At 33.3% G+C, this 21,991-nt stretch overlaps 4 protein-coding genes across 6 annotated transcripts in view; 2 read left to right on the top strand and 2 right to left on the bottom strand.

The window, feature by feature from the left end:
• LOC130939430 (NAC domain-containing protein 83-like) overlaps positions 1 to 21,991 on the bottom strand; it is a 69,736-nt gene that overhangs the window by 1,320 nt on the left and 46,425 nt on the right. The window contains exon 2 of the mRNA XM_057867533.1: positions 74 to 175. Coding sequence (XP_057723516.1) covers positions 74 to 175 — 102 coding nt within the window. The remainder of the gene's footprint in view (positions 1 to 73; positions 176 to 21,991) is intronic.
• On the top strand, positions 6,615 to 9,797 carry LOC130941632 (mannosyltransferase APTG1-like). 2 transcript variants are annotated; one of them, XM_057870197.1, is made up of 9 exons: positions 6,615 to 6,867; positions 6,983 to 7,100; positions 7,530 to 7,634; positions 7,740 to 8,023; positions 8,244 to 8,525; positions 8,618 to 8,819; positions 8,919 to 9,070; positions 9,161 to 9,323; positions 9,429 to 9,797. In XM_057870197.1, exons 1-9 carry the CDS (start codon positions 6,845 to 6,847, stop codon positions 9,510 to 9,512), a joined length of 1,413 nt encoding a protein of 470 aa, XP_057726180.1. In that variant the 5' UTR covers positions 6,615 to 6,844; the 3' UTR covers positions 9,513 to 9,797. The 2 variants fall into 2 exon arrangements, with proteins under 2 accessions (XP_057726180.1, XP_057726179.1); XM_057870196.1 differs by having other exon boundaries at positions 6,615 to 6,890.
• LOC130941633 (mediator of RNA polymerase II transcription subunit 4-like) lies at positions 10,701 to 16,173 on the bottom strand. 2 transcript variants are annotated; one of them, XM_057870198.1, is made up of 4 exons: positions 15,939 to 16,173; positions 15,590 to 15,754; positions 13,415 to 14,702; positions 10,701 to 11,907 (listed from the first exon to the last, which is right to left on the bottom strand). In XM_057870198.1, the coding sequence occupies exon 3, from the start codon at positions 14,657 to 14,659 to the stop codon at positions 13,457 to 13,459; it is 1,203 nt and encodes a 400-aa protein (XP_057726181.1). In that variant the 5' UTR covers positions 14,660 to 14,702; positions 15,590 to 15,754; positions 15,939 to 16,173; the 3' UTR covers positions 10,701 to 11,907; positions 13,415 to 13,456. The 2 variants fall into 2 exon arrangements, with proteins under 2 accessions (XP_057726181.1, XP_057726182.1); XM_057870199.1 differs by having other exon boundaries at positions 15,590 to 15,749; positions 15,939 to 16,145.
• LOC130941636 (uncharacterized) lies at positions 17,745 to 20,065 on the top strand. The gene is made up of 3 exons (XM_057870200.1): positions 17,745 to 17,909; positions 18,245 to 18,536; positions 19,877 to 20,065. Exons 2-3 carry the CDS (start codon positions 18,275 to 18,277, stop codon positions 19,882 to 19,884), a joined length of 270 nt encoding a protein of 89 aa, XP_057726183.1. The 5' UTR covers positions 17,745 to 17,909; positions 18,245 to 18,274; the 3' UTR covers positions 19,885 to 20,065.

Genomic DNA, 21,991 nt, shown 5'->3' with positions numbered 1-21,991 from the left:
CTATAAAATTAAAATTGAACTTTTTCGTTATAGTTAAAAAAAAATTAAAGACATCAATCAAATCAATATTTACCGGTATTACAGTAGCCACAGTTTCAGGAGCCACAGGTTTCCTTCTCTTTTGACGAGGTTTAATGTTATTCTTTCTAAATCTGCATAAAACATAATTATTTATCTGCAAGAAAATATATAAATACATTAATCTTTGTTTAATTGGAATTGGAGCAAGACAAAAATAATGTAGCATTTATTATATATATATCAACCCAAAAAAAATTATCCAAGGTTGTGTCATTGAGAAACTAAGCATAATATAGTGGTCACTTAGGTTGTGTTTTGATTTTATTTCTTAAATAGAAACAGAAATAATGAGAAGATTAAAATAAAATAAAGACGAATTTTTTTTGTTTTTAGATAGAACACTTTTATAACTCTATGTTCATTAGCAACTAAACCTTTAGGGTGTGTGTGGTTGGAGGGAATACAAGTGTATTCCCAGGAATTTTGAAATGGGCATATTTTATTCCCATGTTTGGTTCAAAATCTAAAAAATTATTCCTGGGTATGTTTTATTCCCCGGAATCAAAATCCCACCCATTTCATTCCCATCTCTCCCCTGGTTATCTTTAATTCCAATGGGAATGGAATGTGTATAATAAAGTGAAAAGACTAAAACACCCTTGTTAATTTCACTCCAATCCTTCTTTTCAGATTTTTCCCAATTCATTTCAAACAAAACGTAACCCTAGCAGAAACCCTCCTCCATGAAAACCACTCCCTGGCGAGTCTTTTCTTCAAATTCACGGAGGCTCCACCGGCGTCGGTGCCGTCTCGCCGCCGATTTCGATTTGCACAACCACCGCACTCCTTATTCTAGAAGGAAATCGTTCGCGTTCGTGTCATCATCACAACTCACCTCGGTTCACAACTACTGCATTTTCGCCGCCATCGTCGCGACTCTGTTTGGATCCTTCGCGTTGTGTGGTCGCGTCTGGCCTCTCTCCTCCGTCTGAGATCCGTTGCTCGCGCGTCTCTGCCTCCGCGTCTGTTCGAGTTGTGCTTACTGTTCGTGTCATCTCCCTCCTCGCGTCTGTTCGAGTTGTGCAACCTTGTTCATCTTTTTGAAGCACAGAATCTTCTTCTTCAGGTAAGGATTTTAAACTGTTAGCATTGTATGGCTTTCTAGTTGTCCTATGATTAGTTACTGATAAGTAGAAATCGGACTGATTTGCATTAGAAAGTAACTAAATCAGAAATTGATATCATGCAATAATAGTCTTTGAGATGAAATGGTGATCATTGATTTTTTTTTTCCTGAGTTTGTATGAACTTAATTGAATTGCCAATCATATAGTTGAAGTGAAGTCCCTGAATAACAAACACAGAACAAGAGCTCTGACCTCATTGATTATATTCTTTCTTCTTTGTGATTGACTAGTGCAAAAGACATGTTGATTAGGGCTAATACTTCTTTTGGTTTTTTATGCTTTCTACATTATATTACACTATTTTTTTAAAAGACTGCTAATTTGATTAGTATTTTTTATTTTGACTGTGTTGCATGCAAACAACGTGTTTGATGATTTGCCTTAATAAAGAGTTTAGCTTGTGACATATTTTTACATGCTTAATTTGGTTTAAATTTGACAAAAACATATTTTTACATGATTAATTTGGCTTGAAAAGACTGCTTAATCTTCCTCATATCCACTGGATTTGTTGCTCTGCTGCCTCCTCTGTTTAAGGCTTCATCTTTCCTGGTTCGTTTTCTTTATAACTATACAAATATTAATCTGTTTTCTTGTGTATAATATAACTTGATCTGTTACGTTTTATGTTATATAAGTATTGAAGTTTTGAATTTTGCATTTATTACGTTTGATGTCAATGGAGGATTGAGTTCACCTCTTTCTCATTTAGAAGCTTCTTATATAACTTGCAAAGCATTAATTTCATTTCTTGTCTTGTTGCATATTAAGGATCTTGTTCGATTCTATGTTGGTTGAAATGAAGTAGTTGTAGCTTAGGAACTTATGATATTAGCACTGGCATAATGTTCTTGTTGCACTGCACTGCTATTTTTATGGCCAAGGCCAAATAACTTGGAATTTAATTATAGGGCACCTAAATTAGTATAATTTTAATCAATTTTTAATTGGATTGAATTAGATGAGAGCCAATTTGAATTTGAAGGGAAGGATTGAGTAGGAAAAACAAAGTTTGTTGTGATTTTAGGTTTCATTGGGGTATCTAGTTATATTGTTAAGCAATTTTGATACACTTCAGTACTTCACAATGCCAAAATTGATGCCCTCTTATAGTCATACACCAACAATGAAAGAACACCCTATAAACAAATTGGAATCAAAATTTGAGACTGGATGCCTCTCTTTCAACTGCGTATGTTATGTCACATATATTACTATCTGCAACAAGCATCACTGATCAATGCACCTGCAATTATTGGCAACCCCACTCTTTTCACTCTAGCCCCCAAATGAACAAAAGTAAAAGCACTTTTACAGAACCAAATTGATTTGATCCATGGCGCAGCTAGGACATCATGTGGGATACATATATACTCTGTCTCAGGTCCAAACTCTTCGAACCAAAATGCCTTCGGCCTAAGTTTGTGCGTGCCAAAAGCCTAAAACCTTATGCTGGATTGCTGGATGGGTAATGTGGGCTAAGGGCAATAGGTTCAATCATTCTATGGAGCAAGTGAGAAAGAGCCAAATACAAATGCTATGTGGCTCTGGCATATTATCTATCTGTCCACTACTTCAGGAATGACGGCTTTGCCCAGATAAACCTGTTGCATCTCATCTCTCCAAATCTGCAAGGACTGCAATTATACACATAGCTTCAACGTAATTTTCTATCCTAATTTGTTTATATAGCACAAAAAGAATCTACTTTAAAATATTGAATTCACCCGTTCATTGAAATCATACCATGTTATTATTAAGGTGAATCTCAGTTTAGGTGTGTTAGATACTATGTTTCTTTGATAAGTATCGTTAAATACTATGTTATTTTATATGGTTGATTGTTTATATCTACTAGCTTGGTTTTGATTAATAATATGTATTTTATACTTGAATTGATTTACAAAATTTGAATGTCTTCTAGCTAAATATTTTAATGTTTTGTTCTTTTTTTGACAGAATAGATCCCAAACAGAAGATGAGAGTTATTGCCTACTTGATTTTTCTGTGTATGATGTTGTCTATTGTAACATTGATTTCATTTTATTGATGTGGTTGTGTTCTTGTGCAAGAGTTGTGCATGTAAATTTTGACTTTTGAGGCTTCTTTGTAACTTTAATTTGGATAAGAGTAAAGCTTTTTAATGCATATGTGGTTAGAACCGTTGAGATTTGTTTTATATAAGTTCAATTATTGATTATGAGATGAATTATGAATTATGGAATTTTTGAAAATTTAAATACATATTTTGTGTCAATTTTAATTAAACATATTTAATACTAGGGTTATTTTAATAAATTTAAAAAAATTTAGAGTCAATAATAATTTTAATTAAAGATTTTGTTATTAGGGATATTTTAGTAAATTTAAATAATTTAGAGTCAATAATAATTTAACTAAAGATATTTGTTATTAAGAATATTTTTGTAGACTTAAAAAAATTTAGAGTCAATAATAATTTAACTAAAGATATTTGTTATTAGGGATATCTTAGTAAATTTAAAAAAATTAGAGTCAATAATAATTTTAACTAAAGATATTTGTTATTAGGAGTATTTTAGTAAATTTAAAAAAATTTAGAGTCAATAATAATTTAACTTGACATATTTGTTATTAGGGGTATTTTAGTAAAAAATTTAGAGTCAATAATAATTTAACTAAACATATTTGTTATTAGGGGTATTTTAGTAAATTTAAAAAAATTAGAATCAATAATAATTTTAACTAAAAATATTTATTATTAGAGGTATTTTAGTAAATTTAAAAAATATTTAACTTTTAGTCATTAATATTTTAATTTGAATGATTAAGGGTAATTTTGACATATTACATAATATGACCAAGATATTTAAACTCAACCAAACAAAAATTTAGTCATTCCTAGGATTATTACATAATATTCCAATGTATTAAATTTTACAACCAAATATGAGAATCATATATTCCAAGTAATCTCATTTCTAGGAATATAATGCCTAGGAATGAGATTACTTGGTAATAAAGTTTAATCTTTGAACCACACACCCCCATAGTGCCTTTATATCGTACAAAAAAAAAGATTTTACTAACATACTCAAATATTTATTTAAATATGTTTTATATTATTAAAAAAAAAATTTAAGCATAAAATAAAATTTTAAGATTATTTTATTAGTTTCGTCGCGTGTTATCAACACAGTATAATTCTTTACATGACGTTTGAAAAAGAACATTTAACAAGTAACAATTTCAAATGTAAACACCTTCCATTAACAAAATTAATCAATATTTGTGGTTTGAAAATTACGTCATTCATTTATCACCAATTATCATGTCCACATGAGTAATGACAAATGCATGTTGACAAGGCGTAACATGCTGTGTTGACTTAATTTTTTCTAACCAATTTAAATAAATTTATCATAAGAATTATTGCAACTATTGAAAGTTGTTTATTGGCTAATTTTTTTTTATATGAGGTTGACATGTGAGTTAGGATGAATTATGAAATATTAGAGGAATATACATTATTGTGATAGCGTTCAATATTTTATTTTAGTAAAAAAATTGGACCGTTTGATTTCATTATAGAGAGAGACACACACAAATTGAATGGTCCGATTTATGTGGAGCAGAATTTTATAGCTACTGAAATCGAACTTAAAATTTTTTGGACAGATAATTTTTTTTTGAAACTAATCGAACGATTCGATTAACATTATGAAAAAAATTTAAAATGTCAGGAAGCAGTTGGATCGTCTGATTTACTTATTGTTATATATATACATAAAGATCATTTAGAGAATTCCCTACTAGTTTTTCTTCTTCGTCTATTTCAAAAAACTAAGAAGTAATGTTGTTCTTCTTTTCTGGTTCTTCTTCTTCTTCATTCTTCCAAAAAAATAATAGTAAGATTGAGAGTGTTTAGCATACGTATATTATTATGGATGATAGAGTTATTTTAAAAATATATTGTTATGGACAGATTTTATTACAAACGTATGAAGGAGTTCAATTTAATTTGTATGTGAAAATTCGTTAGATGTTGTTATTCTGTACACATTATCGTTTGAGGAATTAAAAGGTGTGATTTGTGAGAAAATAAATCGTCAAATATCTAGAAGAGTATCGTGTATTTTGTACAGGTATCCTTTATCCGTGTTTGGTGGATTCGTTCAATTTCAAACCAAATACGTGACGGATGGAGCGAGCATGCATGAAATGTTTTCAATGTATATTGAAAATTGCCATCGAATATCATGCATCGAGCTGTATATTGAGTTCGAACAATTTGAAATGGACTGAAATATTGAATTGAAAGATTATAATAGTGATAGCAAGGAGGAATTTGAAAGTAATTATAAAATCGTTGGTCCGGGTGAAGATGAAGACGAAGCTGACGGCACTATGACTGTAGATGTGACGGAGGTCGCAAATACACCGGCAAACCAACAACCGTTTTAGGAGCCTTCTTTCATGTGATCGTTGGATTTTGAGACTATGCATGCACTTAAATTTTTTCAATATATGAATGCAGGTATGTAAAAAAAGATAATTATGTGATAGTTTGGAATAATAGATCAATAAGATTAGAAGAATAAAATATGTGATTTGTGAATTATAATTTGTGTAACATGCATTTGATTATTTTATTAGTTAATAGTTTTTCGTATGGATTATATTTACTTAGTTCTTCATGTAGATAAAATATTAATATTTTAAATGCAACACAAATAAACGAAAAAAATTCAGTAGAATAATTAGGTGCTTAGTTAACCTATTATTTATTATTTTTAATTAAAAAAAGTACATACTACTAAATAAAAGAACTTAATAAATATAATTGTATTAGAATTTTATTTTATTTTTCTACTTACCTTTTTTATATAGTCCAAAGATACAAAAATTAAAGCTAAAATAAAATTAAAAAAAATAAAAGGGTCAAATGAAATAATAAAAATAACTTGAAAAAAATTTCATCTTTTCAAAGAGAATGCATAAGTTAAAAGTAAAGAATGGATGCCCAAGCAGGAATTGACATTAAGAACTGAGTTAGAGAACATTAAAAATACTAGGTGAATGTGACATGAGAAAAAAAAATTATATAAAAAAACATACCTTAAAAAGAACAACAATCTAACTGAATGAAATAACTTGTTTGGAGTTTAGTGATGTATAAAATAATCTAAAATATTACTAAATAAAATTTAGAATAATTTTATATTATTTGATCAGATTTTAATAGAAGTGTTGTTTTTAGACTTTTTTTTAATGTATTGGGTTAACAAACGGGCCTCTCAAGTGACAAGCCCATAATGGAAAGAAATGTTTGGCCCAATTTGTATCGGGTGGATTAGATCCATAAGCCCATCTCGTTCTGCTTCGTCATCCTGTCCCTGTGTTTCTCTCTCTCTCTCCCCAACACAACAGAGAAGAAAATAGAAAGAGAGTAGACAACATCACCATTCGCATTCACAGAGCAATGAGACGAAGACACAAAAATGACGGAGATAAACAGAAACACGAATCTCGGGATTCTCGCAAATCTGACTCAGATTATTCCGCGTCGTTCTTCTCTTCAGAGAAACGAGTGTTCTTTTTCTGTTTGATGTTTCGAATGCTGAACTCTCTTTTGGTGCAGACATACTTCAATCCAGATGAACACTGGCAGGGACCCGAGGTTGCGCATCGCATTGCATTTGGGTGCATACCTTATTTTACATTCTTCACCCGAATTTCCCATCTTTCTTCTTCACTTCCAATCGTAAGTACTGATCGGAGATGGTTTATTCCAGATACGGCCATTTAACGTGGGAATGGAAAAGGGGCATCAGAAGCTACTTACACCCGCTGCTCTTTGTTCCGCTCTATAGGGTTCTTGCCTTTCTGCATCTTGATACCCCTTTGGTTATGGTAAACTTGTTTCTTTCTAATCCTTTTTATGTTCTCATTTAACCACTTTGATTTCCTTCTCCCTGTAACTATACAACTTCAGTTTGAGTTGTTTTATCTGCCATTGCATATTGAAGGCTAGCTTAGAAGCATGTGATGTTATCTTTGATGAACTGAGGCATACTTCGTGCTTTTATGTAGTTTCTGTATTCTTTTGACAAGCAAAATGCAGTGGCTATAATTGAGATTTTGTATCCCTTTCAATCAGTGATAGTTCTAACAGCTAATGAAGTGGTTCATGTATTCTGCTTCACTTCATAAAACTTGTTATGTTTTCTATAATAGGTTCCGTTTTTAACTGGAATAAGATTCATGCAACTTGAGTATCTTCCTTGTCTCGTTTTATGGATATGATTCCACTAATTCTATTCTCTGGTCCTTGCTTCTTAGAGGAAGGCTCCACGGCTGCTGCAGTCTGTGTTTGCTGCAGTTGGTGAATTATACTTGTACAAACTTTCTGCAGTTCTCTTTGGTGACAATGTTGCAAAATGGGCTGTATCCTTTTCTTTTAATCTGTTTTATGTTAAAAATGCATGCGGCCATTATAATATAGGAACACTTTCTCCCCTTGTTATATAAGAAAACTTAACTCTGGTACAGCTCTTTTCCCAGTTGGCCAATTGGTTTATGATCTATTGTTCTGTTCGTACGCTATCAAATAGCTTGGAGACTGTTCTTACACTTGTATCTCTATACTTTTGGCCCTGCATGAGATCTTCTAGTAGAAGTTCCACTGTTTCAAGGAAGTGGAGTTTAGTTTTGGCAGCATTAGCTTGTGCGATCCGACCAACAAGTGCAATCATATGGCTGTATGTTGGCCTCCTTGAATTTTCAAAGGAACGTTACAAATTGAAACTCCTTTTTTTGGAGGTCGCACCCATCGGGTATGTTTAGTTGGGAATGGGGGAGTTTCTCATTTCATAATGTGTTATCTTCCATATCTATCTAAATACCAAGTTGGGTTAGATTATCGGAACTCTTATTGCAGCAATATATTCCAGGGAACTTATTTTGTTGCATTGGCTGCAGTCACATTAATCTAAAATTTCAGCTTTCAAATGTCAATCACAGATGTCTGATTTAGGGCGAATTATTTTGTATCAGGATGCTGGTGCTCGGACTTACCTGCTTATTAGATCGTATCATGTATGGCACATGGATTCTAGTACCACTTAATTTCCTAAAATTCAATTTTCTTTCTTCGGGCGGAGACTATTATGGAACTCACAAGTGGCACTGGTACTTCACTCAGGGATTTCCAGTGATGATCTTCTCTTTCTTACCATTTTCCATAGCTGGTATCATTTATTCAAAACAGTGGAGATACGCTTGTCTTCTTGCTTGGGTTCTGGGTTTATACAGTGTACTAGGTCACAAGGAGTTCAGGTACTTCAATCAAAATTATTCATACATATATAAGTGTATACATGATCTGCTGGTTTTAATTGGTTTATGATAATAATTACTATGAAGTACAGGTTTGTGTTGCCCGTTCTTCCCATAGCTTTGATCTTCTCTGGTTATTGTTTGGCTATGATAGAAGATCCTGGTTTGGCCGGTTATAAAGGAAAAGAATCTTCAAAGAAGCGTACCAATTGTTCTCTGAAGATGGTACTTGCTGTCATATTTTTGCTTGCCACCAATATTCCGATGTCTCTGTATATGAGTTTGGTTCATCAGGTATTGTCACTATTCTTCATTCTTACAATTGAGGGGTTATCTTAATGATCTTTTGTGAACATCTATGAAAAATACTTATATTCTTTACTTTCAAAACAGAGGGGACCTGAGGATGTTATGAACCACCTTGCCAGAGAAGCTCATCATGGGAAAGTGAAAAACATCCTATTCCTAACTCCTTGCCATGCCACCCCGTACTACACCGTACTGCATCGCAACCTGCCAATGCGATTCCTGGACTGCACACCAAGGTTTGGAATTCACAATCCTGGAGTGGCTTGTAATCTTCATTGGGACTGAAATAAGATAACAACTCTTATTAATTTTATTGTGTTCTGCAGCGAAGAGAGAGGAGTTCTTGATGAGTCTGACCATTTTCTGATGGATCCTGTTTCATTTTTATCCGAATATGCAAAAAATATGTCCCTTCCGAGCCACATTGTTTTATTTGATTCGGAAGAACAAAAATTGAAGAACTTGTTAAATTCATATGATTATAGAGAGGTAATAATAAGAATATTGTAAAGAAATTACTGCTTAGTTTTTTGTTATTTATTATTATTGAGGGTAATTTTTAATCATTTGCTTATATTGGGATTTTAACAACAGGAAAGAAGATTTTTTAATGCTCACTTCAAGGTGGATCGCGAACTTCAAGCATCAATTGTTGTCTACGTTCATACAAGGCAGTGAATGATTATCCGCCATGCATAGTTTTGGACTCGCTATCCACAGTTGAAGGTGTCATTGCTTCAGGTTTCTCTTGAAAATTGACATTGGTGATTTGAAAACTTTGTACAACAGTGTATTTTTTGCCTCCAAAAGTTGCACTGGATAGTTTGTAAATTCCTCCCTAACACAGTTAGAGATGATCTACAGTTTTGTATTTTAAGGGAGTGTAATGAGGATGTAACAATGACTAGTTTGTTATCAAGAGTAGTGATCTATCTATCATCAACGAATTTTCCTTGGAAGATTTCTAACCATATCAAATGGCAAAATGCTTTACACTTTGGGGTTAATAATGAAAAGAAAAATAAATAATATGAACTAAGGTGTACATTTTCTGAACAAGTTGGATGAACACACAGTGAATGCTCTCTTACTATACTCGGAGCATTCACCTAAACAGAAAACAGAGACATAATATAGAGGAAACATTGTCAAACTAGCTGCTTGCTAGGCCTTTCCACAGAAGAAGCCTTCGGGGTTGGTCTAGAAACCTAGCCTGCCATGCAGGTTCATCACCTTCATAGACAAAACCACTCTTGCTATACAGTTTTTTAGCTGGTTCATTGTCATTAGCAACATGGACGTACGAATCTGTTATACCTGAAACAAAGACAAAGAAATTTACTTTTAATAACCTCAGTCAATGTTTAACTAACGCAAGACCAAATTGGGTGATGACAAGGACTAACTAACAAAAACTCCATGATTTTTTTTTTTATTTACTCTTGTTTAGGCCTGCTCTTAAATACTATATATACATGTGTATATATATGCATTACATTTTGAAAAATTATGAACACACACATATATATCAAAAATATTATTTGTGCACCAAAATCAGTTACTAAAATTAGCCACTAATGTATTTGTGTATAAATACATGTGATTTAATTTTTTTTTTCAATGTGTATTTATATTCCAGCATGTATTTTATACTGGTGACTGACTTTGGTAGTTGATTTTAGTGTCTAATTTTAGCGTATACACAACATAGTTATATATATACTCACAATAGCATCATACCTAAAATTAAAGATCTAAAATCTAATGACAATATATTGTCAGTGGAATTTTTTTGTAACAATCGGGTGAAGTTTTGAACTTCAAGTAGAAAATAATTTCCAGCTTAATTATAGGCAAATTTATGTGACCAATTCATCTTTTGCCCCAATTATAGAGGCTAATTTGAAGGCAGTGTGTCTACATCTGTTATCCTGTAAGACTTTATTGGTACTCTTTTCTTTTAGGGGTTAATCTGTCCGAAATATAAATTCTCAGGAGTTTATTTGTCACTTCACTCGATTAAAATAAGTTGAAAATAAAGAATTCCAAGAGCAAAAATTTCCAAAACCATCACTCTCTAAATAGTAAAACTCCTAAACAGAGTATTAAAGATAGCGAGTCAAAGTTCAAGGATCAAGAACTTAAAAAAGAAAGTAGTTAACTAACTACACTGCAACTACTTTTCTGTTTTGCTAAAGTCTGTCTTGATTAATCTTGTTGAGAGACTAAGTCAGAGTCGCTGAGCTTTATATGGTTGTGTCTCAGTTATTGCAAGTGTAGTGTTGTAATACTCCAATAGCTCAATACATCTGTCTTTTTCTCTTTTCGTTCTGAAAAGCTTTCTTTTCTCTATTTTCTCTGCTGCAACAGTTTCTGGAGTTGCAAGTCGTCTTCTTTGTTTTCCAATTACAGAGTCCACTAATTTAATCCTCCAAAGTCTTTTCCTTCCCCTAGTAACACACACTCAAGTGTTACTAATTTCTTTCACATTTTAGGCCATTGATGTTTTTTTCTCCTTTCTCAATGGTGGTGTTTCTTGGAAAATATATAGTAGTTGATGTTACCAAACTCTCCACTATTTTACTAATCTTTTGATGAATCATTTTTGACATTTTTGGATAGTCGTCCAACAAGAAAATAATTATATACATTAAAAGAAAAAAAAAACAATAAGGTATAGACTTTTAAGTTTCAAGATCTAACCAACTAGTAACTTATCTATAATGATGTTTCCTTATAAGCTGTGAACATAAGCACCCAAAAAATTTAGTGCGCTACATGTTCCATTCAGAAATTAAGCAATGTTCTAACGGTCTAGGGCACAAAATACACAGAAGCAGTTACACAAATAGGTTAGATAATGGATTGATTTCTACAGTAAATTAACATGAAGACTGAGAGGGACGAAATATTGTTGAGTTAGAAAACATCCTCTATCAAGGCTCGCCACTGTTGGAATGTAATGTAAGGCAAGGCAATTTATCCTCTATCCAACCACTGTTCCAGTAATAGAGATGATTGGCATGTCATGTAACAGAAAGTTCCTCAATCCTCATCAAGATTGTGCACAAACCTGTCGTAATGGAGTATTTCAGTTGTTTAGGTAAAGAGGATGATTAGTGATATAGAAGATGTATCTTGATCGGAGTCCAATAGATATTTTGATAATTTAGAAAGTGCTTAATTCTCAGAGAAAGAAGCGAAAATGAATACATCAAGTGTCATGCCATTATGCCAATCTCAAAGCTAAGCCAAAAACTAGGGCTGTTTGGTTTGCTAAAAATAAAAAAGAAAACAAATGCGGAAAAAAGCGCTGATGCATCCCACCCACCTTACGCATTGCGCAGGATCCAGAAAGAGCCACTTGTTCGCATCCAAAGGGTATAATATAGACAGCCTAACCTGATGCAAGCATCATGGGTTGATTCTACGGCTTGAACAGAGACAACTCAATTGCTATTCTAAGGCTCCCCTTTAAGAAAATGGAAACACAAACCAAACTTGATTTCTTCTCACACTTTTATTCGGTCAAAAACTAAAACCAAATCCTTAAACTAAATCTCAAAATAGAATACTAGTAGCAATTATTGTCTATGTTAAATATCATTGTAACGTAAGGAACAGAACCCTCCACTATAGAAAATACAGTGCCTATTGAAAAACTTCTAAAGAAGCATATACTAAGATGCTTTCCACTTTATAGAGCTTGCAGCAGAAACAGTACAAACCCTCAACCCAAGATTATGTACCAGGAGTCATCCGAACCAAAATACAGAACACCACACGAAGAAAAAATGGGAAACAACAGAAAATAAAATTTGCATTTTGTAATTTAGTGGTGCATATTTTGTAATATATCCTTTTTTATATATATATAAAAATAACCAAACACTTTATTGCATAGTGTAAAAGATGGAAACAGCATTTCTTTCGCCAGGGCTTTAAACTATGGCTGTATACTCGGTATAGTGAGTTAGTGACAACTTACACTAATCAATTTTGAAGTGAATGTTTTAATGTCAACCAACCAATATTTAACTTTCCAATCTAGGTTTATATCATTCTCTAAACGATTGGTTGTCCATGCTTCTACATTACCAGTAAATGACCAGGGATAGAGCAAGAAAAGAAGGAAATGACTACAAAGACCTAAAAGGAATGAAATGGAATAACACTTTCAAATGCTAGACATGTTTAAACAGAAGATGGGGATGCTGTAGCAATTGCCACCTCTTCAAAATAGGTGCTGGTTAAATTAGCGCTTGTTTTGCAACCGTGACAAACAGTGAAAACCATGACAAACATGCGAACTAGTTGGGATGTTCTTACTCCTGATGTGCAGAGGAAGGCTAGAAATGGAAGCCGGGAAGGGAGTTGGAGGAAAGTATGGCAAAACTTTGAAGCCTAGTTGGCTAAAATGTTATTCTATATTATGTCAATATTATAAAGACACATTTTAAAGAATAACACAAGACTAAAATATACTGGGGTGCAAGTTTTAGGGCTTATTTTGGTAAAGACTATAATTCAAGGACAAATATATGGTGTTAACCCTACAAAAACATAACAAAAGTTTTTACCTATACAATTGTCAGTTTGAGCTAATGAGCTTCATCATTTTCTCAATCTTCATCATCAGAGCTGGCTTCATCACTGCTGTAATCGCTACTATCACTACCGTCAAGATCCAAATTAACATGCTGCACTTGAATGACTTCAGGTTGCTTAGGCTGAGGGATGTGATGGGGTACTTGTTGCTGCTCAAACCTTGGTGCAGGAAGTGAGTCCATGGGTGGCAATGGCACAGGATCCCCAGGTTTCCACCCAGGTGGGGGAAGTGGAAGATCAATAGGCAATTGCACAGGCATTCCAGGCTTCCAGCCAGGCGGAACTGTAAAATTTGGTGGAAGCAACCCTTGAATTGCAGACAAATTGGCATCCACTTGCTGTGGAGGTGGAGGCTCAATAATGGCCTCAATTGTTTTCTCTTTCGTTTCAACAACTTTAGGCAATCCAACATCAAGGTCAGCAAAGTTATATAACTGTGAAGCTCTCATTTGCTCCTCTTGTGGCGCAGGTGGCAGTGCACCACGCAAAGGGGCTTGCCCAGCTCCAAATTCTGGTGGCGCAAAGGTTGTATAACTTATCCGGTGAGCATATGATAATATATCTGATAGCTTCAGCTGGGATGAGACAGTTGAGGATGTCAAAGAATCATCTTCACTGTCATCTCCCGATTTCAACCTCTTGGTGCTGCGGCGATAATCAGAGTAATCATCAACAAGAATGTCGAGACACCGCTCAGCATCTTTGAGTTTGTTGGCAAATGCAAGAAGTGCTGAATCTTTTGAGCGAATTTCCCGATCAATCTTCTGCTTAGCATCTTGCAGATCAAGAATCTCTTGGAGTTCAGCGACAGCTTCAAAGATCTGAGTTTGAAGAATAGTGAATTGTGAAATAACTTCTTTGGTTGTGGAAGGAGAAGAATCATGTGGGGTCGATGAATGAGCTTGGCCTTGGGTAGAAAGGAAGGTGGGGATGGATCCTCGGAATGCAGTGACCCAAAGCGACCTGTTGGGTGAAACTTCAAAGAGCTTAGAAGTTAAGGAAGCCATTTGTTGAAGAAGTGCTTGTGCTCGAGGGAGAGGTGGGAGAAGAGAGAGCAGAGCTGCAGAAGGGCCAGCTGCGTGGCGGTCTAGGTGGGGCTGGTGATGATGGCTCTGTGAGGGAGGGAGCTTTGGGGGAGTAGGATTCGGAATGGATGGTGAATTCGGGTTTGTGAGGCCTAGCCTAGCAGGGGATTGCACAATTTGGTGCTGAAGCATTTTGTACAAATGACTCTGATCCTTTTCTCTTTCACTCTTCTACCTGCCACAAATTAGAAAATGTTGTATCAGATCTGAATGATTTCAGAGTAAAGACCAAAGCTGCTTTATATCCAGCAATTTTCATCTGCTTGACAGAATATTAAAATAGCATTATTAATACATAAAAGAAACAAAGGAAAAGGTTCTTAGTGTTCTCTCAATATGAGAGAATGCCAGAACTTCAGGTTCTTCTACCTTAACTCCCTCATGGCTTCATAGCCATCTGAAACATACATCCACAAAAATCACTTACATAAACAGTTTAGAACCTGGATTCAACACAAGTAACCACAACCTTCCAAACACAGATAAGTCAGCACACAGACATGTAACCACAACGCAAGGAATCATGACAATCATTACACATCTCTTTAACCATACAAAAGTAACCTAGCCACCATATTACCCACCACTTCCTAAACACAAACCACCTTAACCAAGCCCACCACCAGATTCATCAAACGCAATAATCTACTGACAGTGTCACTACTCACAAGAAATAGAAGAGATTGCAAAGATTACACAGAACAGATTGCACATTGAACAGCAAAAGAAAATATAACCCTAATGTAAATACAATCAAGAGAAACAAAAAGGAAAAAACCAAAGAAAGATAAAAAAAATATCATAATAACCCTAACATATTGCACAAATTTGGAATCCTTAAAAAATTATAAGAACAGATTACACAAATATAAATCATAAGAACAGATTTGGAATGATAAAAAATCATAAGAACAAATAAAAAAACATAACCCCAATATACACAGAACATATTGCACAAATTTGGAATCCTTGAAAAATCATAGGAACAGAGTACACAAATAAAATCATAACATAAAAAATTCATCAAAGGAAGATTTTAAAAAAAAAAAAAAAAAAACTCACCTGGATCACGAGGAAGAAGCGGTGTTTGCGGCGGAGGGAAGGAGTGAGCAAAAGCAGGTCAGCAGCAAGCAACTCAGCCACCGACGAGGGAAGGAGTATGCGGAGGCTGTCAGCGGCGGCAACAGGGCCGGTGTCGGACAGTGAGCGGCGGCGACAGGGACTAATCTAATAAAATAGATAGATGAACAAAGCAATTTAAAATCCATATCCTTAACAGATCAAGTCGTCAATATTCAATAATCAAGTAATCAATTAATCAAGATAATGAGAGAGGCAACAGAAAAAAAAAAAAAAAAAAAAAAAAAAAAAAAAAAAACTAGAAGAGAGCAGATCGGTGCGGAGATCTGACCGGCGGCGAGAGAGAAGCACAGCCGCAGTGTGAAGGAAGTGGCTGCTGTTACGGTGTTTGAGAGAGCTGTGGGGAAGATCACGGATTTCGTGTAGTTGTTAGGGTATTTTGGGATTTTCAAACTAATTTACTTGAATTCTTTCAAGGTTCTACCGTCATCAACCCGCTTTCATTACTGGGTTTTGTTTGGTGACTGCTTTCATTATTGGTTTAATGATTTATTAGTTTGACCGATTCGACTGTAATTCAACAAAAATAATCATTTTATAATAAAATATAAACAAACACATTAAAACATAATTATAATTTACTTTTATATATAATATATATATATATATAATAAATACTATTCAACTTCTTTTAAAATAATATGTAAATTATATTTTATAATGTATTAAATTTAATTAATCATTATCTTAACTATAATTGAATTATTTTATAATTTATTATTTGAGATGAACAATAATATAATTTATTAAAATTCAAAAAATCGACCGAATTTCGATTTGATTCGACAGTTCAACGCTGATTTTTTAATTCCCAATTTTGACTTTAATCCGAACTATATTTTTTATCGGATTACAATTCAACCGACCAATTCGAACCGATTTTTAGAATCTTTTAAATTTTTTGTTATTGATTTAGCAACTTTTATATTTAATGATAAATTTTTTTTATTATAAAAAGCGGGACTAAAGCCCAAGAAAACTATATCGAAATAATTCTTAAAAAAAGAAGTATCAATGGCGTATGCCATAAAATAAGAAGAAATAGCAGAAGATAAATTAAAAAAAATAGCATCCCAACAGCAGATTATAACCCTGTGCCTTAGTCGATCAACACAAGCATCTACTTCCAATTTATGATGAATTTTTCAAGCGATAAACTTATGACATCTGAAATGGATCACAGCAATAAGCCAATAATAGATTTAGCATAATGGAAATTAGCATTATTCTCCCAACAAAATTTTGCAGCCATCTTTAAATCCACCTCAATACTTGGATTAAAAATATTATGATTGGTAGTCAAATCCAATCTAAGAAAAATTTCCCATAGTTCACCTTGAGTAATAGAGTAAGTACCCAACTTAGCACTAAAACATGCCAACCATCATAATTCCTTATGATACCATTGGAAGTAGGAGCATCCATGTGATTTATTTCTCTAAAAAGGAACCAATTTTACTCTTGGTTAGAGAAAGTTCAGATTGTACAAAATGATAGTCTTTAACTAGATAAAAAGTTGTTCAACAAATAGAATTTTTTTGTATAGAGTAGTCAATCTTAAAGATGAACTTGTTCCACTAAAATAAGAGAATATTCATTGTGCAAACAAAGATCAAGGGTCAAAAAACACCTTGATGGTGGAATTGAGTTGATAGCCATAAATAAAGAATTTTACTCAATAAATTATCTATATTCTTTCACGTCTCGTACGCGACTTTACAATTACGAAAGACATAAAACACAAATTCAGGATAAAGACCACAAATCGATTGTCATTACTTTAGTATCATATAATCAAACATCAAACATTTAAAATTTAAATAAAATTTAAACGATTAAATGGAAATAATGTAAAATAAGGGCAATAATGCTATTATTTCTATTTTGATTATGTTATTTTATACCTCACTGTTTATATTATGTGTTTGTATAAATTTATGAATAAAAATACTATCAAAATAAAAATTATAATGTCTATTTTTTAAAATAATTTGAATAATAAATTACATTATAAAGAATTTTATATAACTATTTAATTAAATTTTTGTATTTAAATATTTTTTAATAATAAAAATGATAATTTTTTCAAGAACTCTGAACTGGGAAAAAGAGAGAGAGAGAAAGAGAATCCTATCTTGCTCAAGCCAAAAACAAAAAACTAACACTAACATTCAGTCGAGCAATTTTAGAGCCAGTTCAATCACCATCGACGGATCTAGTTTCTTGTTCCGATTACGTTGAGGTTCTTCGCTGGTCCTGTTTATTGCTTCAGTTCTCCGAGTCCCAAATCTGAAGCTACATAATATTATTGATTGCGATCAAACATTTCTCTAAGTTTTTTTTTTTTTTTTTTGTGCAGACATACTTGTTTTAAATGATTGTGACGATGTCTCTTATTTCATTTAATCAATTCTAGAATATGTAGATAGATTATGCGAAATTTCTAGTTACTTTGTGGATTATATTTGGTTTGACATTCAATTGAATTGATTATTCCATATTTGCATAGTAGGTTAGGGTTTATGAGGAGATTGTTGTTGATTGTTTTGTTGTTGTTATTGTTGGTGGTGGTGATAGTGTATATAAAGAGAATAGAAGAGAACAGAGATGGGATTCATAATGGAATTTGCGAGGCACTTGGTACTGAAGATGATGGAGGATCCAGAGGAAAGGGATAAGAAGTTCAGGGAGCATGTATATGCCGTGAAAGACAGGTGCGCCAAGACCAAGGAGATGTGGAGTCTCCCAATGAGGCCCTATGGGTTTTGGACCTTCGAGCGCCATAACTCTCAGCTTGCTTGGGATGCCCAGATCAGCCAGGTCCAAGGACGCCGAGACCCCTACGACGAGGCCCTCCAACAATTCTCAGGTATCCCACCATGAATTCTCATCACTTCCACACTGCCATGTTTTAATAAACATTCTGCATTTGTGTTGCTATAGAATTTGGGTTAAACCATTTTTAAGGTAGAATTAGAATTGAAGGGGTAATGTTATGCGACTTTTTATGCCAATGGTTCAAATTGTTAGGTAGATGCACATAAAGTGTTGCGTATCGAATGGTACTTCATTTATGATTTCTGTTTAATGAGTGAATGGTTGAGCCTTAAGATGCTGCTCTTAGCTCATTTGCAGTTTACTATGGTACATGGACTATCAAACTTTCTGTAAAGCATGCATTGTTGTATAGACATGCTATGCTATTTGTTATATTTCTGGAACGTGAAGCTGCCTCTCCTGTATTGCCATTTTAGCTGCCGGCTTATCCTTTTCACCTAGCTGGTTTCTTCACCTAAAAGTTTGGAGAGAGGGGTTTACTTTGAGAGGTTCTGACTTAGATGTCAAAATCTAACATGGGGATCTTGGTGCTTTTTATAAAAGTATATAAAATTATAGCAAAAAATGACTCTTTTTTTTGTCCTTTCTTCTTCCATTTTATCCCATCCCACTTTATGCACCTTGGAACATTAATAACCTTGGACTTCTTAGGAAGATCCTTGAAGAGGCAACTACATTGAGCAAAATATCCATGTTATGACTATATCTCCATGGCTGCTAGAGTGCTAGTTATATACAATGATGCAGACCAACTTAGATCCAAAACGGGTCTTGTATGTTATCAATTAAAGCATCAATAGGTGTAACTCAGAACAAAATATTAACTGGGGTCGAGGGAGGAGTCATCGTAACAAAAAGTATATTTTTTATTTCTTGATTGTGTCGCTTGTTGGGATATGGTATTGTCTTAGAATGCAAGGTTTCTTTAGTTTTTTTTTTTTTAACTTTTTTCTTTTGATTCTTTCTCTTTGAGGGAAGATTTTAGAAGAAGAAAAAGGTGGGAGGAGGAGGGGGCGGAATCTAGGGACAAGGTAAGAAGATGAGTTTGCCAATATAGACATGACGAGGGGAAGAGGGAAGTCAAGGGGTAGTGAAGGAGAAGGATAAAATAGATATTACAAAGTTAAATGTATTCTTTGAACATTAAGTATGTTTTATAAAGTTACTTTTATATAATAAAAATGCTTTAATCTCACCCATCAATTAAATTTTTAATGGATAAAATTTATAAAGAATCTTGGACCACCAAGGGTGCAAATATACTTTCCTCGATGAAGAAAGCTCCTACTTTGAGTTGGAATCTCTATGCATTTTTCTTATGTTCACATTTTCTGCATTCATTCATATATTATTTCTTTTCTTTTAATGCAGGGAAATGAAATTGTCACAAGTTCTTTTGGTGGAAAACTGTGAATTCCTCTTATTTCCCTCATTGAATTTTCTGTTCCATTTTTTATGGAGACATTGCAGACAGCTGGTTTTGTACTGCTTCAATATCTGAATAAAGTTTCCTAATATTAACTCTGGTATTATGTGAGACTCTTATTTTTCTTTTTAGAATTTATATCATATTTCACAATTGCACTGCCGGGATGCTTAAACATATACAACATTTCTAATGTTTTAAAACAAGCTATTTTTGAATTTTGACATATTTTGTGTGTGACATTATATATTGTAGATTTGGTAACATTCTTGAACTAGTTTTGCCATATAACATACAGAGTAGTTAATCTTGCAAAATCTCAGTGGAATCTTGGGTTCCCAACCCATCCCAAAAACAACCTAGGATGAGATTGTACGAGATATCAGTTTGTGTCTCAACCGCCTAAGCCGGGGTCATGCTGGGATCCCAATCAGAATCTTTGTGTATCCCAGAAATTCCTGCCGAGATGATATGCGAGAGTGTTTAATCCCCTTCCCACACAAGCAGCATCAATAATGGATTTTAAAGGGGGTATGTGGGTATTATCTGTCTAATGTTGTGTTAGTTCTGTTACTACCATTTCTCTCGTCAGTAACCACTCTGCATTCATTCAGCAATCCTTATTTCTATAATTTTCTCATGCATTTATGCTGTCTCTTCTTTCCTGATGCGCCACTTGTGCAATATGTTTCCTCTTCCCTAAGCAAGACATTAAGCTTAAACACTTCCCATCAATAAAGCTTCCTGCTATATCTTCCTCTATTTGACTTATACCTTCTCTCCTTGGTCATTCTCAGTTCAGTCTTTGCTGAATCCTCCCCCCCCCCCCCCCCCCCTTTTGAGAATCATTGTGTCCCTTTTTCTGTTGTAAGTTTGTTTCATAATCATTACATAGTAAAAACTCACATGCAGTTGTTTTGATGTGAAATTAATAGTTAAGAATCATTAAATGACAACTTAGTCAAACTTCTCAAATCATCTAATGGTTATCGACTATCACCTTCATATAAGACAATTGCATGTGAATATTCACCCGTATGCATGCTATTTATTTTGCAGAATTTTCCTCTTAGCTCTCTTCAGCTCTCCAACTAACATATTATGATGACTATTTTCATGGAAATTTAGTGTCACCCATATTTTATGTCGACTTCAAGGTTTTTGAGACGAAAAATGATATTTTTACAGCTTTTTGTGTATATTTTCTCAATGATTTAAAAACATAAATTTTTATCTTTCTCAATTTTTATCAATAGCTTTTATTAGTACAAGTGAAAAGTGTACAAGAAATGTGTATATAAAGGTAATGCATATAATATCACTCTTTTGAATCTGGCGGAGTTATGTTTTGATTATATTAATATTGATTGGGGCGAGCATGACTTATGCAGCCTCATATGCTTATTTTAGTATCTTCTTTTAGAGACTAGAGAGTAACACATTTATTTGGTCAAATTGCATCCTACGGTGAAATTTTTTAATTCTTTTACAGATTATGTGTTATCTATTATAATCGAAATTTCTAATTAATATAAGCAAGAAATCAGGCCGCGACGATACAACTTAAAATTTTCAACTCAAGCAAATTCTAAAGGTTTATAGATCTTACTCCGAGGTACCATCTTACTACAAATAATAATAATGTTATTTGATTAATTGCAATTAAATTATTCTATATGATCAAATAAGATACTTAAATGAGTAAGAGTTTAGTTGTTACTATGCCGAAATTTAAGGTAGTAAGATGAGTAACAACACAAAATACATACTTAAATGTTCCAAAATAAAATTCTAAATACTGAAGGAGGCTTTATAATTGTATATTATTTAATATTTATAGTGCAAATCAAAGTAAAGAATGTCCCACCATTTCTATATCATAATAAAAATAGTAAGTCTATCAGTTTTATCTATAAGAGAGAATATATGAATCTTAGACTATATATGTTACGTGTATACTAAAATTAGTCACTAAAATTAGTTATTATTATAAAATACATATTAAAATATAAATATATATTAAAAATAAATTAAACCACATATATATTTATACACAAATA

Source organism: Arachis stenosperma, chromosome 7, assembly GCF_014773155.1.
Source record: "Arachis stenosperma cultivar V10309 chromosome 7, arast.V10309.gnm1.PFL2, whole genome shotgun sequence".
Lineage (NCBI taxonomy): Eukaryota > Viridiplantae > Streptophyta > Magnoliopsida > Fabales > Fabaceae > Arachis > Arachis stenosperma.
This window is presented reverse-complemented; position numbering and strand designations above follow the sequence as displayed.

What these genes read in the sequence shown, in the direction of transcription:
- LOC130941632 (XM_057870196.1), top strand. Translation starts at nt 6,670, where the DNA reads ATGAGACGAAGACACAAAAATGACGGAGATAAACAGAAACACGAATCT. An exon ending in TTCCTGGACTGCACACCAAG is followed by an intron (nt 9,071 to 9,160) that starts GTTTGGAATTCA and finishes TGTGTTCTGCAG; the next exon opens with CGAAGAGAGAGGAGTTCTTG. An exon ending in ATTCATATGATTATAGAGAG is followed by an intron (nt 9,324 to 9,428) that starts GTAATAATAAGA and finishes TTTTAACAACAG; the next exon opens with GAAAGAAGATTTTTTAATGC.
- LOC130941633 (XM_057870198.1), bottom strand. Translation starts at nt 14,659, where the DNA reads ATGCTTCAGCACCAAATTGTGCAATCCCCTGCTAGGCTAGGCCTCACA.
- LOC130941636 (XM_057870200.1), top strand. Translation starts at nt 18,275, where the DNA reads ATGGGATTCATAATGGAATTTGCGAGGCACTTGGTACTGAAGATGATG.